Source organism: Bos indicus, chromosome 19 (assembly GCF_029378745.1).
Source record: "Bos indicus isolate NIAB-ARS_2022 breed Sahiwal x Tharparkar chromosome 19, NIAB-ARS_B.indTharparkar_mat_pri_1.0, whole genome shotgun sequence".
In the NCBI taxonomy this organism is placed as follows: Eukaryota; Metazoa; Chordata; class Mammalia; order Artiodactyla; family Bovidae; genus Bos; species Bos indicus.
In genome coordinates this window covers 47,976,426-47,995,867 of record NC_091778.1, presented here as the reverse complement: position 1 = coordinate 47,995,867, position 19,442 = coordinate 47,976,426, and the positions used below count along the sequence as shown (strand labels likewise).

The window sequence follows — 19,442 nt, the reverse complement described above, 5'->3', positions numbered from 1 at the left end:
AAACCTCCCCCCCCCCTCCCTCCCCATACCACCCCCCTGGGTCGTCCCAGTGCACCACTAGACATTAAAAAGATCATTAAGTTTTTAATTTAAATTAACGGGTTGCCGGTCGAGGTTCAATGTGCGGTGCTGGATGCTTGGGGCTGGTGCACTGGGACGGCCCGGGGGGGTGGGGGGCGTGGGGAGGGGCGAGGGAGGGGAGTTCGGGATGGGGAGCACGTGTGTGCCTGTGGCGGATTCATTTTGATGTTTGGCAGAACTAATGCAATTTTGTGAAGTTTAGAAGTAGAATAAAATTAAAAAAAAAAAAAAAGAATCAGGAACAGAACTTATGCCTCATTTTTGTCCAGAGGATTTGATTATAGTTCTTACGCAACATTTATAAGGAAGAAATTAAAAAATTAGGCAAGTCTGGTGAATTCTGGTAAGAAAATGCCTTTATAGTTATATTCAGAAAATAGAACTTGAAATGCAATGATAGAAACAAAAATAATTTCTTCAAAGCTAGTTATGTTCAAAGCAGTAAACAATGAGACAAAAACACTTAATAAATGAACATGTTAGACTGACAAATTTGTCACCACCAAAAATAAATGTAATTTTTTTAAAAAGCAAGTGCAAAACGTGAGGAGTCCCAAGTTCATCTGGGTTTTCGCTCACCTTTGAGAGACTTTATGCTGTCCAGCAGCTTATGTTTGTACAGCTTTCCAGCAGCTGGAACATAAGGAACAATACAGTAATTGATGAAATCAGCTGAAATAATTAAAAAATCCTGGCAATTTAAAAAAGAACATTCTTATAATTTTACTCATTTTTTCTATTTATATGCCAACTAAGAGACAAATGGGGAAAAACTTTTAAGATAGTAGATCGACTTACATTTTTTTTTTTTAAGTGAAACAATTATTAGTGGTACCTTGCCACAACTTTCTCATCTCTTGCTCTCTTTTTTCATCTGATTTTTCCTTTTCTACTCCTCTGCTTAAGCTCAAGCATATTAATGTTCCCAAGGATAGCATCAGATATTGTAGGACTCATGAATGAATGAATAGTAGCTGATTCCTGAGCTAACAGAACGATGATGACAGGTTGTCTTTGAATGGTAGCATTGAACATTTCTCCATATTTTCATGTGACATCAAATGGATATTGTTTTAGATATTTTCATTGACAAGCCAATGAGAATAAACTCTTCTGCAAAGAAATCCCATAGTGAAATGTCATCTGTTATCATCCCAGGCTTCATATTTTACAGAAATTCAAAGATTGATTTCTATTTTAGATGGGGAACTAGCATGGATATTTGACACCCTCTCCAGAAATCAGCCCAGGAAAAAGCTGAAATAAGAGTGAAAACTGGATTTTAGGAACTAAATGAAAAGTCACAGCAAAAGCTCTTGGAAAATGGAAAACTGTACTGGTGTGTGTGTGTGGTTTTACAGCCTGCATTGGAAGGCCTACTAGAGGTGACAGTTAAAGGACCAATGGGTGAAACATTACAAATGTCTGTCCTTGTCTTTATTATGATTCCTAAGTTACCATTGTCTACCCCTTTCACCACAGAAAGTAGCAGGAAAAGCCTAGACTACAGGTGAGGGATCTGGACGGTACTATCAGGGCAGTACATAGACTTAGAGACTTTAGGAGAGAGGATCTAATTTACACAGGTGAAGATGCACAATCTCCTTCAGATATTTAATCATCCTCTTCTCAACCTTGAGGGCTGATGGATTGCAATCTAGACTTTCTTCCAATTTTGTTTCTTTCTGAGTTTAAAGGTGAAACTCTGACCAGAGATGCTGCTTGAAAGTATCAACTTGGGAATATGATCAACAATGCCTGGGTCTCTCTGCCTTGGGGTTCATCCATTCCCTTCTCTTTAAACCCGACAGAGGCTGATATAGACTGGAGCCTAACCTTAGACCCTTACTGAAGGTGCATTTCCAAACACGTAATGATACTCCAAGAGAGAAAGAACTTATGGGACCAAAGTAAGTAGCCATCTGAGATGTACAACTACTTCAAAAGTAAACAAATTGGATAACATATACCATTTGAATCAGAATTATTGGAATAAAAGGACCAGGAATTTAAAGTAAGTGTGGCAAATATACTTAAGGAAAGAAGATATTAGATAATATAATAAGAATAATAAAGTATAAAAAGAATCAATGGAAATACTAGTTATAAAAGATTAGGTATAAAACATTTAATGGCTGAGTAATACCCATTGTGTATATGTACCACAGCGTTCTTATCCATTCATCTGCTGATGGGCATCTAGGTTGTTTCCATGTCCTGGCTATTATAAACAGTGCTGCGATGAACATTGGGGTACACGTGTCTCTTTCAATTCTGGTTTCCTCAGTGTGTATGCCCAGCAGTGGGATTGCTGGGTCATAAGGCAGTTTTATTTCCAGTTTTTTAAGGAATCTCCACACTGTTCTCCATAGTGGCTGTACTAGTTTGCATTCCCACCAACAGTGTAAGAGGGTTCCCTTTTCTCCACACCCTCTCCAGCATTTATTGCTTGTAGACTTTTGGATTGCAGCCATTCTGACTGGCGTGAAATGGTACCTCATAGTGGTTTTGATTTGCATTTCTCTGATAATGAGTGATGTTGAGCATCTTTTCATGTGTTTGTTAGCCATCTGTATGTCTTCTTTGGAGAAATGTCTATTTAGTTCTTTGGCCCATTTTTTGATTGGGTCATTTATTTTTCTGGAATTGAGCTGCAGGAGTTGCTTGTATATTTATGTGATTAGTTGTTTGTCAGTTCCTTCATTTGCTATTATTTTCTCCCATTCTGAACATTTAAATACAGAAATATAATAGATGCTGCTGCTGCTGCTGCTGCTAAGTCGCTTCAGTCGTGTCCAACTCTGTGTGACCCCATAGACGGCAGACCACCAGGCTCCCGTGTCCCTGGGATTCTCCAGGCAAGAACACTGGAGTGGGTTGCCATTTCCTTCTCCAATGCATGAAAGTGAAAAGTGAAAGTGAAGTCGCTCAGTTGTGTCTGACTCTTAGCGACCCCATGGACTGCAGCCCACCAGGCTCCTCCATCCATGGGATTTTCCAGGCAAGAGCACTGGAGTGGGGTGCCATTGCCTTCTCCGATAATAGATGAGATAGAGTACAATGAAAAGAGCTGAAAAATTAATTAGTGGGCTGTCCAACCAGATTGAGGCACCCTCAAAAGGTAGCAAGGAAGGATAAAAAGGTAGAAAATGGAAAGTTAGAAGATATGAGTATAGAAGTAAAAGCGCTAATCTTTGAGTAATGGGCATTCCAAAAGAAGAGAAAATAAAAATAGCAAAGAGAAATTATTTGAAGAAGTAATGAATTAAAATTTCCAGGATCAGAGAGAGATTAAGACCTTATATTAGAAGGCCTCATACAGGATAAAATAGAGGAGATAAAGAAAGTCCCAACCTGAACACATAATCAGTTCAGTTCAGTTCAGTTCAGTCACTCAGTCGTGTTCGACTCTTTGGGACCCCATGAACTGCAGCACGCCAGGCCTCCCTGTCCATCACCAACTCCCGGAGTCCACCCAAACCCATGTCCATTGAGTCGATGATGCCATCCAACCATCTCATCCTCTGTCGTCCCCTTCTCCTGCGCTCAATCCTTCCCAGCATCAGGGTCTTTTCCAATGAGTCAGCTCTTAGCATCAGGTGGCCAAATCACTGGAGTTTCAGCTTCAGCATCAGTCCTTCCAATGAACACCCAGGACTGATCTCCTTTAGGATGGACTGGTTGGATCTCCTTGCAGTCCAAGGGACTCTCAAGAGTCTTCTCCAACACCACAGTTCAAAAGCATCAATTCTTCAGTGCTCAGCTTTCTTTATAATCCAACTCTCACATCCATACATGACCACTGGAAAAACCATAGCCTTGACTACACGGACCTTTGTTGGCAAAGTAATGTCTCTGCTTTTGAATATGCTGTCTAGGTTGGTCCAGGAGCTGACTGTGGCTCAGATCATGAACTCCTTATTGCCAAATTCAGACTGAAATTGGAGAAAGTGGAGAAAACCACTAGGCGATTCAGGTATGACCTAAATCAAATCCCTTAAGACTATACAATGGAAGTGAGAAATAGATTTAAGGGATTAGATCTGATAGAGTGCCTGAAGTACTATGGATGGAGGTTCGTAACACTGTACAGTAGATAGGAATCAAGACCATCCCCGAGAAAAAGAAATGCAAAAAAACAAAATGGCTGTCTAAGGATGCCTTACAAATAGCTGTGAAGAGAAGGGAAGTGAAAAGCAAAGGGGAAAAGGAAAGATATACCCATGTGAATGCAGAGTTCCAAAGAATAGCAAGGAGAGATAAGAAAGCCTTCCTCAGCGATCAATGCAAAGAAATAGAGGAAAACAACAGAATGGGAAAGACTAGAGATCTCTTCAAGATAATTAGAGATAGCAAGGGAGCATTTCATGCAAAGATGGGGTCAATAAAGGACAGAAATTGTAGGGACCTAACAGAAGCAGAAGATATTAAGAAGAGGTGGCAAGAATATACAGAAGAACTGTACAAAAAAGATCTTCACGACCAAGATAATCATGATGGTGTGATCACTCACCTAGAGCCAGACATCCTGGAATGTGAAGTCAAGTGGGCCTTAGGAAGCATCACTATGAACAAAGCTAGTGGAGGTGATGGAATTCCGGTGGAGCTATTTCAAATCCTGAAAGATGATGCTGTGAAAGTGCTGCACTCAATATGCCAGCAAATTTGGAAAACTCAGGAGTGGCCACAGGACTGGAAAAGGTCAGTTTTCATTCCAATCCCAAGAATGCCCAAACCACAATTGCACTCATCTCACACGATAGTAAAGTAATGTTTAAAATTCTCCAAGCCAGGCTTCAGCAATACGTGAACCGTGAACTTCCAGATGTTCAAGCTGGTTTTAGAAAAGGCAGAGGAACCAGAGATCAAATTGCCAACATCTGCTGGATCATGGAAAAAGCAAGAGAGTTCCAGAAAAATATCTATTTCTGCTTTATTGACTATGCCAAAGCCTTTGACTGTGTGGATCACATTAAACTGTGGAAAATTCTGAAAGAGATGGGAATACCAGACCACCTGACCTGTCTCTTGAGAAACCTGTATGCAGGTCAGGAAGAAACAGTTAGAACTGGACATGGAACAACAGACTGGTTCCAAATAGGAAAAAGAGTACGTCAAGGCTGTTTATTGTCACCCTGCTTCTTTGACTTATATGCAGAGTACATCATGAGAAATGCTGGGCTGGAAGAAGCACAAGCTGGAATCAAGATTGCCAGGAGAACACATAATAGTGACTTTAAAAATATTGAATAAAAAGGTAAAATTCTAAAGTTCTCAAAGAGAAAAGTAATTCATCTATAAAGGAAGAAAAATCAGATTTCTCAACAGTGATTCTAGATGCTGAAAGGCAATGGAGCAGTTATTATTTGAAATATTAAAAGAACTTTGAACTTACAAAATGTTACTTAAGTGTAAGGGCATAATAAAAAATATTCTCAGGTATTCAATGTTTAGCATTAATTCTACAGAGACTCATATTGAAAATAGTTTTTAAAGTAAGCTCTCAATAAGTAAAGCAAATGTAGGAGATAATACAAGAGGTATGGGAAGAAAAAAAATCTTCAGATATTTTGGTTAAGTCTGTTGCAGATTTACAAAAGTCTAGGTACAGATTGCTTCCCTGGTGGCTCAGGTGCTAAAGAATCTGCCTGCAATGCCAGAGACCTGGGTTTGATCCCTGGGTTGGGAAGATTCCCCTGGAGGAGGAAATGGCAATCAACTCCAGTATTCTTGCCTGGAGAATACTCATGGACAGAAGAGCCTGGTGGGCTACAGTCCATGGGGTTGTAAAGAGTCAGATATGACTAAGCAACTAAACGCAGCTAGGTACAGAGGAAAAGGAGAAAGGATATTATCCATAATAACTGACTCTTACATCCTGGATAAATATCAATATGATGGAGACAGGAAGCAAGTTAAGTTGACAAATCGGTCATGAAAGTGTGCTAAAATCTTTGTCTTAACTGGGGGAAGATACAGATTGACAAGTTTAAGGAATAATTAGGGTAAATGGCCATGAATATGTCTCAATAAAGACAATCACTATAACTTTTAAACTTCCAGAAGAAGATTCAAGGAATATAGTGGAAATTATAAAGGTTGAAAAAAGTAACAAAAATACTGCAAACTATGAAATATGATAGCAGAACTATGTCCTATGTTACAGTAATTATAAATGAGTTAACTCAACAATTACAAAATATAAACTGTCAGAGTATGTTGAAAAACAAAATCAAATAATATGTTGTCTACAAGAGACACAGAGTAAAAAGACATAGAAAAGTTGATAACAACAGCATGGATATGAACCAAGACAAAGCTGGGGTAGCAATCCTTTTTCCTAAATAGGAATTATGGCAAAATACCTCAAAGGATTATCTATAAAAGGATTATCTATAAAAGGATCAATAGAACAAAATATATTTTCACCATAAATATGTACGCACCTAACAACGAGGCCTGCAACTATTAATATATAAAGCAGCAACTGACAACTGCAAGGAGAAACAGTATAAGTATAGTTGGAGGTTTTTTACATCCCTATTTAGAAACACATACCAAGCCAACAAAAATAAAATACATATTGAAGATTTGAACCATACAATTAATGTTTAAGCACATTTACTAACAGAATGTATATATTTTGGGGAGAGCACATAGAATACTAAAAAAACAGACTATGTTTTCAGTAATAAAGGTATGCTAGAAAAATTCCCAAGGGATCAATATCACATATAATGTATTTTTTGACCAGAATATAATAAAATTAAAATTTAATAACAAAAGAATTGCTAAACATTAGACATACCTCAAGAAGATAAGAGTGTACATCTTTGACTCAGTCCATGAAAAAAACTTTGTGTCTTTACCTCATAAAAACTCCAAAGTAAAAAAAAAACAAAAAAACCCAACAACCCCAAATCTTGAAAGTACAAGGAACTTCAAACAAGCCTTTCTCTCTTTGCTCTGTCATTACTGATGACCTGACTCTGCTTCTTTTTTTTAATTTATTTATTTTTAATTGAAGGATAATTGCTTTACAATATTGTGTTGGTTTCTGCCATATATCAACATGAATCAGCCATAGGTATACATATGTTCCCTCCTCCTTGAACTTCCCTCCCACCTCCCACCCCATCCCACCCCTCTAGGTTGTCACAGAGCACTGGTTTGAGCTCCCTGATTCATACGGCAAATTCCCACTGGCTATCTATTTTTACATATGGTAGTGCCTATTTTTCCACACTATTCTCTCCATTTGTCCCAACTTCTCCTTCCCACCCCCACTGTGTCCACAAGTCTGATCTCTATGTCTGAGTCTCCACTCAGTCAGTCAGTTCAGTCGCCCAGTCGTGTCCAACTCTTTGCGATCCCATGAATTGCAGCACGCCAGGCCTCCCATCCATCACCAACTCCCGGAGTTCACCTAAACTCATGTCCATCGAGTCGGTGATGCCATCCAACCATCTCATCCTCTGTTGTCCCCTTCTCCTCCTGCCCCCAATCCCTCCCAGCATCAGAGTATTTTCCAATGAGTCAACTCTTCACATGAGGTGGCCAAAGTATTGGAGTTTCAGCTTCAACATCAGTCCTTCCAAAGAACACCCAGGACTGATCTCCTTTAGGATGGACTGGTTGGATCTCCTTGCAGTCCAAGGGACTCTCAAGAGTCTTCTCAACACCACAGTTCAAAAGCATCAATTCTTCGGTGCTCAGCTTTCTTTATAGTCCAGCTCTCACATCCATACATGACCGCTGGAAAAACCATAGCCTCGACTAGACAGACCTTTGTTGGCAAAGTAATATCTCTGCTTTTCAATATGCTATCTAGGTTGGTCATAACTTTCCTTCCAAGGAGTAAGCGTCTTTTAATTTCATGGCTGCAGTCACCATCTGCAGTGATTTTGGAGCCCCCAAAAATAAAGTCTGACACTGTTTCCACTGTTTCCCCATCTATTTCCCATGAAGTGATGGGACCAGATGCCATAATCTTCGTTTTCTGAATGTTGAGCTTTAAGCCAACTTTTTCACTCTCCTCTTTCACTTTCATCAAGAGGCTTTTGAGTTCCTCTTCACTTTCTGCCATAAGGGTGGTGTCATCAGCATATCTGAGGTTATTGATATTTCTCCTGGCAATTTTGATTCCAGCTTGTGCTTCTTCCAGCCCAGCGTTTCTCATGATGTACTCTGCATAGAAGTTAAATAAGCAGGGTGACAATATACAGCCTTGACGTACTCCTTTTCCTATTTGGAACCAGTCTGTTGTTCCATGTCCAGTTCTAACTGTTGCTTCCTGACCTGCATGAGTCTCCACTGCTGCCTTGCAAATAGGCTCATCAGTACCATCTTTCTAGATACTGTACATATGCGTTAATATATGATATTTGTTTTTCTGCTGAGTCAGTTTCTTGCTTTCAGACTTTCACATGAGAATCAGTCACTAGCCTTTGATATTACCCAATGGTCTTTCTTCTATAAAATGTGAGATTTTTTTCTCTTCCCCCCATACTTTTGCCCTTTCTTGTTTTTCCATTATGATTATATCACACTTTTGGGGGGTTGGTAATTGAGATTAACTGCTCATTATTATGACTATATAAATATTATAACTAAGCCACATAATGGATACTTCCCATTCCATAATAGGTTATAACTATTAATACATTTCCTTTCATATTGAAATTTTTGTCTTTCTTGCAGTTAGTGATTGACTTTTTTTCAGTTTTTTTATTGGCGTAAGATTAATTTACAATGTTGTGTTAGTGTCTGCTGTACAACAAAGTGAATTAGCCATAGGTACACATATATCCTTTCCCTCTTGGGCCTCCCTCCCACCCCTCATTCCACCCACCTAGGTCATCACAGAACACTGGGCTGAGCTCCCTGTGCTGTATAGCAGCTTCCCACTAGCCAGCTACTTTACTCAGGGTGGTGTAAATATGTCAGTGCTACTCTTTCAATTTGTCCCACCTTCCCATCCCCCCGCCCCCGCCCCCCACCCCACCGTGTCCACAAATCTGTTCTCTCTACTGAGTCTCTATTTCTACCCTGCAAATAAGTTCATTAGTAACAGTGTCTTATTTTGCTTAGTTTCCAAAGTGTCTATGTAGTTAATTAATCTCTAACTCTCAAACAGAACTGAAAAATCTCCTCTCAATATGTTCAAATAATGTTAGATATTCTACCAGTCTCTAGACTATCACTTTTTTTGGAGACAATATTCTTCTGCTCTAAATTAAACAACTTCTCTTATCTTTTTTAAAAATTAATTTTTATTGGAGTATATCTGCTTTACCATGTTGTGTTAGTTTCTATTGTACAGCAAAATGAATCAAGTATACATATACATATATCTTCTCTTTTCTGGATTTCCTCCTTCCAATTTAAGTCATCACAAAGCACTGAGTAGACATCCCTGAACTATTCTGTAGTTTCTCTTTAGTTATCTATTTTATACTCTCTCTAGTCTCGATGCACAGCTGTTATGTTGAGATTTTCCTGTATAATTTTTCTGAAAATTCTCTTAATTTCACTCTTTTTTATACTTATTTCAGCAAAATATTTTATTTATTATTTTTCAAATTGACATATAATTGCTTTATAATGCTTCAGGTGTACAGCAAAATGATTTGGTTTGCATACATATATATTACATATTCTTCCCAGGATTTTTTCCTTTATAGGTTATTATATTAGATATAGATCCCTGTGCTATACAGTAGGTCCTTGCTGTTTATATATTTTATATAAAGTAGTGTGTATCTCTTAATCCCAAATTTCCAATTTATCCTTTCCTCTCTCCTTCCCCTTAGTAACCACAAGTTTGCTATGTCTGTGAGTCTATTTCTGCTTTGTAAATATGTTCATTTGCATAATTTTAAAATATTCTATGTATAAGTGATATGATTGGTATTCTGTCTGACTTACTTTACTCAATATGATAATCTTTAGTTCCATTTATGTTGCTGCAAATGGCATTATTGCATTCTTTTTTATGGTTGAATAATATTCTATTGTGTGTGTATATATATATACACATATACACTACATCTTCTTTACCCATTCATCTGTCAGTGGACATTTAGCCTGCTTCCATGTCTTGGCTACTGTAATAAATAGTGCTGCTATGAACATTGTGGTGCCTGTATCGTTTTGAATTAAAGGCTTCATCTTTTCTGGATATATGCCCAGGAGCAGGATTGTAGGATCATATAGCAAAATTCTATTTTCAGTTTTTTAAGGAACCTCCATTGTGTTTTCCACAGTAGCTGAACCAACTGACATTCCCACCAACAGTGTCAGAGGGTTCCCTTTTCTTTACATCCTCTCCAGCATTTGTTATTTGTAGACTTTTAATGATGGTCGTTCTGACCCGTGTCAGGTGGTACCTCTCTGTAGTTTTGACTTGCATTTCACTAATTAAAAATAACTAACATCTTTATTATATATTTTGAATATTTTAAAGCGTTTTCATCTTTTCACATCCATCATTTTATCTTTACCATCATCATTGTACAGATGGATTATATCTGAATTATTGATTTGTTAGCCAAATTAACAAAGCATTTCTCCACATAATGTGAATACACCATGTTTTCTATAGTGTTGGATTTTACATGGTCGGTTGTGCCTCTTTGCTTTCAACACTTTTAGGTTTTGTTACCTTCTACTACCAAACCTTTCAGCACTGTTTGAATTGATATACACACTGTGAAGAGTCTCCAAGAATAGTGTTCACAGTTTCCTTCGTACTTCCACAGCAGTGCACACTTATGAACACAGAGCACTTACCATTGTGTATACTATTCGTTTCTTTTCTTTGTTTTTTTTTTTTTTTTGTGGCGGGGGGGGGGCGAGTATGTGCTGTCTCTACCTTGAGTACTTTTAGGTGCTGGACTTTGTTTTGTTCATCTCTGTGACTCAGAGCCTATTATAATGTCTAGTACCTAATGGCAACCAATTCACTTTCACTGAATGGATGAATACTTCATTGGTAACTGAAATGCTCACCATCGAGTGGCAAACTCTTCCTCAACACAGAATTCTCCTTCAGTTGGTCTCTTAACCCTATGTCTTTCAGAAGATTTCCCAGATCGTTATGGTCAAGAACCTCCCCTTAAAAAATAAAACAATGATAAAAGGTCAAACTTTAAATAATAATAATAGTAATAAAAATACAAATAATACCAATACCACTACCACTACTACTACTACTATCAACTGTTTGTGCAGCATCATCCACAAATATAGGATAAAAAGCAATAGAAATATTAAGTATTGTTTAATTACTTAGAATTAGAAGGGGGATTCAGAAATAGTTTATTTGTGGTAAATGGAGTTCTTCAATGTTGGGAACAAGTAACAAATACACCACACAGAAAATCATTTATTTTTGATAATAATCAAATATTTCTGTAACAGCTCATTAAATTTTCTGGTGCAAATAATTCTGCCAGCATGTAATCTTTGCTCTATTGTTTTATTTTTGCCTGAATTATGAGCTTCTTCTCAGTGGTCAAATTACTACATGTGTAATTTGCCTTGCCATTTTGCTTTTAGAACAGCAGGAAAATAATAATATTATTGAGAAATACCAAAGCATAAAGGGTTTATTATTGAGGCATTATACTGTAGCCTTTAAAATAAGAAGTAGGCAACAATTAATTATAATAATGAATAACATTTAGCTTATAAAGCTGTCTTTCCAGTTATGTACACATTACCAATTAAAACAGATATAGTAGCAGGATTAATATATCATGGACAGGCTAACAGAAAATACTTTAAAAATAACTTCTTTTGTTAAGTATTGAGATTTTAAAAATTATTCCTTATTATTTCTTCTCACTCACCTAGAAGTTCTTGTACTTCATCTAGAAGTCTATCCAGTTTAACTCTTCTCTCAACTACAAAATAAAACAAAATTTAGATATAATCTTGCTATGACCTAAATCATGTCCCCTTAATTTCATATGTTGAAGCCCTATTCCCCAGTGTGACTGTATTTGGAAATAAAGTCTTTAGGAGGTAATTAAGGTTAAATGAGGTTGTGAGGGTGGAGCCATAATCCAATAGGACTGTGGCCTTATAAGAGGAAGATTTTTTTTTTTTCTCTCCACCCTGCCGTGTGAAGACACAGTGAGAAGGCAGCTGTCTGCAAGCTAGGAAGAAAACTTTCACCAGAAACCAAATAAAATGACACAGTGATCCTGGATTTCCCTGCATCCAGAACTTAGAGAAAATAAATTTCTCTTAAGTCACACAGACTATGGTATTTTGTTATGGCAGCCTCAGCAGACTAATACAGGTCCCAATTATATAAAATTCTTAAACCGTGGAGTAAAATGTAAGAATTTTGCAGTTGCCAAGAGTTTGTTTTTTTTTTTTCCTTCTAGTTAGATGTTTTATTTGACTCTTTGCATTCCTATGGACTGTAGCCTGCAAGGCTCCTTTGTCTGTGGCATTTTCCCGGTAAGAATACCGGAGTGAGTTGCCATGACCTCCTGCAGGGGATCTTTCCAACCCAGGGATCGAACCCATGTCTCTTATGTCTCCTGCATTGGCAGGTGAGTTCTTTACCACAGTGCCACCTGGGAAGCCCTATATAAGCATAGGCTTGGGGGAAAAAAAGACTCTAAGTATGACAAACACATTATTCCATTTATTCACCTTTTACTTTTTGTATTCCTCACTCATTAGAGTGGGAGAGAAAAAAAACTCATTCCTAATTTTGTCTTGTTTTCTGTTCCAGCTTTATAGCTGACCAAATTGTAAGATATTAAAACTGTACACTGTGATTATTTTGTATATATACATTGTGAAAAGTTGCCCCCATCTAGTTAATTAATATCTCTTACTATATAATCTATCCATCTATTAACTATCTATCTATATGTTTTTGGTGAGAACATTTAATTCTATTCTCTTAGCAAATTTCAATTAAGCAACACTCTGTTATCAACTACAGTTACCATGTTTTACATTAGATCTGTTGATCTTATTTATCTTACAGTTGAAAGACATTTCCTGGAGAAATTTGGGCAGGAGAAACAACATGATTAGTTTCTTGTTTTAAAAACAGCGCTGCTGGGACTTCCCTGGTGGTCTAGTGACTGAGACTCTGAGCTCCCAGTGCAGGAGGTCCACAGTCCCACTGCTGGTCAGGACTAGATGCTGCACACCACAGCTGAAGATCCTGCCTGCTACAACCAAGACCCAGCACGGCCAAATACGTAAACTTTTGTTTTTAAACAATATGTCTCTGTTTTTTAGGATTTGCTCTCTATAGGCTTCTGGCTTTTTCCAAGAAATTAACAAGTATACTTCAGATATTTCTACAGAGAAATAAAAAAAATTTTTGCAGGGCACTGGGTACTTGAAGTGCTTACCATCAATTGGCAGGTGACTGCATAGTTCCTCAATGTCTTCCTCATCAAGTGGGAATCCCAAGTTCTTAAGAGCATCATCTATTTTATCGATATTAACCTTTCCTCCTTATGAAAAAAAGGGATAAGAATAAAGGAAATCTGTGATTATGCTAAAGAGGAAAAAATGCCTGGTCATATCAATCAATCAACATAAATGGAAGCAAAAAGCAATGACACCATAAAACTCTTGAAGTGATTAAAAAGAATTAGTTGAGGAATTAGAAATAGAAAAATTCTTTTCAGTGTTCCAGGAAACACTGTTACAGCAATTTACAAGGTGAATTTACCTAGAAGAAAGAGGTGAGTATTAAGACTAACAAATTATAGCAGAGACAATGCACATATTATTACCATTTAGTAAAATTCAAAATTTGCCACACTGACAAAATAATGTAGCTATTTCTTTCGATTGTGTACAACTAAGAATGTCAGCTCATTAAAAAACTAGACTAATACAATTAGCAAGCCAATCAGTGAGAAATAAAAGAGATTGTAGAAAAGTAAATGCAAAAGCTTGAAGATCTATTTTTTCTTTCTTGGCAGTTTTCTCACTCACCTCTGTATTTCTTTACTCCATCCATCAACCTGTTTTTATACACCATTTGATTTTCTGTAAGATAAGAGTCAATTTAGTTCATAATTAAGTGGAAACTCAGAAAGTACTATTTAATTGTTTGTAAATTTTTATAAATTTTTAATTAGTTAAAATCCCAAGAAGGAAACAAAGAAATGAACAAGATTCTCAAGGTTAACTATACATTCTATGGCATCTGATGTACTTTTAGCGAAACTCTAACATGTAAAACAGATTTTTTTCCTTTTATTTTTTTTTTCTACAGTGTACCTTCCTTCCTTTCCTCAGCTCTTCTGACTACCACCTTTCCCTACTTTTAATTTTAGAATTGTTATAGATGTTGGTTCCAAAATTTAAAGCTATTTCTCTGTAACAGCTGCTGCTGCTAAGTCGCTTCAGTCATGTCCGACTCTGTGCAACCCCACCAGGCTTCCCCGTCCCTGGGATTCTCCAGGCAAGAACACTGGAGGGAGCTGCCATTTCCTTCTCCAATGCATGAAAGTGAAAAGTGAAAGTGAAGTCGCTCAGTTATGTCCGACTCTAGCGACCCCATGGACTGCAGCCCACCAGGCTCCTCCGTCCATGGGAGTTTCTAGGCAAAAAGTACTGAAGTGGGGTGCCACAGTACCCTACAAAAGAGCATTACACTCCAAGTAAGGATTTAAATGGTAAGAACTGAATATTATATATCAGAATTGGTACTTTTGACATTAATTTTTCTCTTAATTAAAAAATGAGATACAAATGAAACAGAGCATTGTGTAAATTTAAGGCATGAAACATATTGATCTGATACATTCATATTGCAATATGAGGGCCATTGTATCATTAGTAACACCTCTGTCATTTCACATAGTTATTTCTTCTTGTGCTGGGAACAATTAAGATCTTTTTTATAATACAGTTTTGTTGTCTATAATCACTATACTGTGCATTAGATCTCCAGGACTTATTTATCTACTGGTTTCAAGTATGTATCCTTAAATAATATCTCTCTCATCCTTCCCCCTCAACCAGCCTCTGGTAACCACCATTCTACTTGCTCTTTTTTTGAATTAGTTTCTCTAAAGATTTCACATAGAAGAGATTATCATCCAGTATTTGCATTTCTCAGACTTAATCTCACTTAGCATAATATTTTCAGAGTCTGTTTTGTTGCAAATGGAAAGATTTCCTCTTTACTCATGACTGGATAGTACTCCATTGTATATAATATACTATATTTCCTTTATACATTTATTCACTGATGACCACTTAAGTTGTTTCCATATCTTAGATATTGCAAATAATGCTGCAGTAAGCATGGCAGTGCATATATATATCTTTGATAACCTGTTTTCATTTCCTTTGGATATATGCCCAGAAGTGGGGTTGCTGAATCATATGACAGTTCTATTTTTAATTTGTTGGGGAACTTCATATTGGTATCCATAGTGGCTGAACCAGTTTATAATCCCACCAACAGTGTACAGGGTTCCCTTTCTCTATATCCTTGAACACACTTGCTGTCTCTTGTCTTCTTGATATAAGCCATTCTTATAGGTGTGAGATAGTATCTCATTGTGGATTTGATTTGCATTTTCCTGATTAGTGATGATTACCACTTTTTCATGTGCCTGTTGGCCATCTGTATGTCCTCTTTGGAAAAATGTCTAATCAGATTCTCTGCCCACTTTTAAGTTGGATTTCTTTTTTGTTATCGAGTTGTATAAACTGTTTATGTATTTTGGATATTAACCCCTATCTGATACATGGTTTGCAAACATTTTCTCCCATTTCACAGGCTGCCTTTTCATTTTGTTGATTGCTTCTCTTTCAGTGCAGAAACTTGTAAAGCTGATGCAGCCCCATTTGCTGAGTTTTTTGTTGTTGTTTGTGCTTTTGGTGTCATATCCAAAAAAATTCTTGCCAGGACCAATGTTGAGGAACTTCCTCCCTAGGTTTTCTTCTATGAATTTTATGGTATTAAGTTTTAACATTTCATTATTTGACCCATCTCAATTTAATTTTGTGAAGTGTAAGGTCGAGGTCCAATTTAATTCTTCTATATGTGGTTATCCAGTTTTCCCAACGTCAGTTGTTGACGAGATAATCCTTTCCCCATTTGATGTTCTTGGCTCTCTAATTAAATATTAGTTGACTATTTATGCAAAAGTTTAGTATTAGGCTGTCTATCCTGTTTTGTATATATGTCTATTTTTATGCCAGTACCATACTGCTTTAATTACCTTAGCTTTGTGGTATAGCTAGTGGTCAGGAAGTGTGATTCTCCAATTATGTTTTTCTCTCTTATGATTGCTTTGGCTATTTGGGGTCTTCTGTAGTTCCATATAATATTTAGAACTTTTTTTCTATTTCTGTGAAATAGAAATTTCAATTTAAATAGAATTGCATTTAATTTGTAGATGGCTTTGAGTAGCATGGAATTTTTAACAATATTAACTTCCAATCCATGAACACAGGATGTCTTTCCATTTGTTTATGTCTTCTTTGATTTCTTTCGATGAAATCTTGCAGTATTGTACAAAATTTTCATGTTCTTAGATAAATTTATTCTTAAGTATTTTATTATTTTTGATGCTATTGTGAGTGGGATAGTTCTCTTTACTTCTTTTCCAGATGTTTTGCCGTTAGTGTTTAGAAGTGCAATTGATTTCTGTGTATTGATTTTATATCCTGCAATGTCACTGAATTCATTGATTAAATTCAACAGTCTTTTAGTTGAGATTTAGTTGGGATTTTGAATACACTGGATCCTTGAAAAATACAAGTTTGAACTGCAGGGATCCACGTACATGTGAATTTTTCTTCTTTTAAACTAGTGCTTCCCTACTGGCTCAGTGTAAAGAATATGCTTGTCAATGCAGGAGACATGGGTTCAGTCCCTGGGTCAGGAAGATTCCATGGAGAACGATCTTCTCCATGTATTCTTCTCCAGTATTCTTGCCTGCAAAATCCCGTGGACAGAGGAGCCTGGTGGGCTACAGTCTATGGGGGTCACAAAGATTCAGACATGACTTAGTGACTGAACAACAGTGAAACAACAACATACATCTACTACAATACTACATGATCCATAGTTGGTTAAAACTGAGGATTGGAACTGTGGATTTAGATGACCACCTGTAAAATTAGATTTTTCAACTGCGGGGAGGGTTGGTGTTCCTAACTGCCATGTTGCTCAAGGGTCAACTGTATATATATATATATATATATATATATATATATATATATATACACACACACATACATACATACACACATAAGATCATACTACCTATAAATAACAATTTTATTTCTTTCTATCTTATTTGGATGCCTTTTATTTCCTTGTCTCACCTGATTGCTCTAGCATATTCATCAGGGATATTGGCCTATAGTTTTATTTTACTGTGATGTCTTTATATGGCTTTGCTATCATGATGCTAGCCTTGTAGGATGACTTTTTTTCTTCCTTCCTCTTCAATTTTTCAGGCAGCATTTGAGAAGGATTGGTGTTAATTCTTATTTAAACATTTTGCAGAATTTGCTAGTGAAGCCATCTGGTCTTGCTGGTTTTCTTTTTTGAAAAGTTTTCTCACTACCGATTCAATAGGTTTACTTGTTATTAGTCTGGATTTTCTATTCAATATTTCTTCTTGATTCAGTCTTGGTAAGTTGTATGAGTCTAAGAAGTTATCCATTTCTTCTAGGGTATCTAATTTGTTGCATATAATTTGCTTCTGGTAGTTTCTCGTGATCCTATGTATTTCTGTAGTGTCAGTTGTAATTTCTCCTTTTTCATTTCCTTATTATGAGATGTTTTTCAATTTTTCTTAGCTTTGTTAAAGTTTTACTGATTTTTGTCTATCTTTTGAAAATCCAACTCAGTTTCATTAATATTTTTTATTGTTCTTATGGTCTCCATTTTGGTTTTTCATTGTGATCTCTCTTATTTTCTCCCTTTTGTTAACTTCGGGCTTAATTTGTTATTTTTTCCCTAGTTTCTTGAGGCGTAAATCTAGGTTGCTTATTTGTGATCTTTATAATTTCTTATTACATGTGTCTGTCACTCTAAAATTCCCTAACAAAAGGTTTTAGTATGTAGTGTTTCCATTTTCACTTATTTCAATATATTCTTTGATTTCCCTTTTGATTTCTTCTTTGACCCAAGAATATGTTGTTTAGTTTCTACATATTTGTAGATTTTTCCACCTCCTCATGTTGTTGCTTTTTAGTTTCCTATCACAGTGTTTATACAGTGCATTTGCTATAATCAAAGTCGTCTTAAATTTTAAGAATTGTTTTGTGTTCAATCATATGATTTAACCTTGAGAATGTTCCATATGCACTTAAGGAGAATGTGCTTTCTGCTGTTGTTTGACAGAATGTTCCATAGATGTCTGTTAGGCCCATTTGGTCTAAAGTATGGTTCAAATCCATTGTTTCCATTTTGGTTTTCACTCTAGATGATTATCACTCTGGATATCTAACCATTGTTTAAAGTAAGGCATTCAAGTCCCGTAATATATTAGTAGTATTACTGTCTGTTTCTCTTTTCAGATCTCTTGGTATTTGGTTAATATATTTCAGTGCTCTGATGCTGGATGTATACATATTTCTGATTGTTATATCTTCTTAATGAATTTACCTCAATTATGCATCATGACTTCCTTCGTCTCTTGTTATCAGTTTTGGCTTAAAGTTTATTTTGTTTGATACAAGTATGACTACTTCCACTTTCTTTTGGTTTCTATTTGCATGGAATCTCTTTTTACATTTCTTTACTTTGAGTCTATGTGTGTCCTTAAAGCTGAAGTGAGTCTCTTGTAGGCAGCAAATAGTTGGATCTTGTTTTTAATCCATTCAGCTATACTTTGCCTCTTAATGGTGAATTCAATCCATTTACATTTAGAATAATTGCTGATACGTAAGGATTTACTAATGCTATCTTATTCGTTTTCTGGGTATTTTGCAGTCCATTTTTTCCCCCTCTGTTTCTGCCTACCTTTTAAAATAGGGTATTTTCTGTAGTGATATGCTCTGTTTCCCCTTTGACTGTCTTTCATGGGTCTACTCTAGGTTTTTGCTTTGTGGTTACCATGAGACTTCCATAAAACATCTTATAGATAACAGTTCATTTTGGACTCAGCAAGTTGCCTCTGATTGCCTGCAAAGACTGCAATCTTTTACATTTCATTTTCTCTTTTACATTATTAATGTCATAATCTACCTCCTTTAAAATATGTATATTTGTTAACAATTTATAGTAGCTATAGTTATTTTTGGGGGGCTTCCCTGATGGCTCAGATGGTAAAGAATCTGCCTGAAATGTGGAAGACCTGGCTTCCATCCCTGGGTTGGGAGGACCCTCTGGGGGA

General features: G+C 36.5%; 1 protein-coding gene across 2 annotated transcripts in view; it reads right to left on the bottom strand.

The window, feature by feature from the left end:
• Positions 1–19,442, bottom strand: part of EFCAB3 (EF-hand calcium binding domain 3) — a 149,510-nt gene that overhangs the window by 107,409 nt on the left and 22,659 nt on the right. For both annotated transcript variants that reach the window (XM_070773709.1, XM_070773710.1), the window contains 5 exons: positions 14,065–14,118; positions 13,470–13,574; positions 11,934–11,987; positions 11,092–11,196; positions 661–714 (listed from right to left, as the gene is read on the bottom strand). In XM_070773709.1, coding sequence (XP_070629810.1) covers positions 661–714; positions 11,092–11,196; positions 11,934–11,987; positions 13,470–13,574; positions 14,065–14,118 — 372 coding nt within the window. The remainder of the gene's footprint in view (positions 1–660; positions 715–11,091; positions 11,197–11,933; positions 11,988–13,469; positions 13,575–14,064; positions 14,119–19,442) is intronic.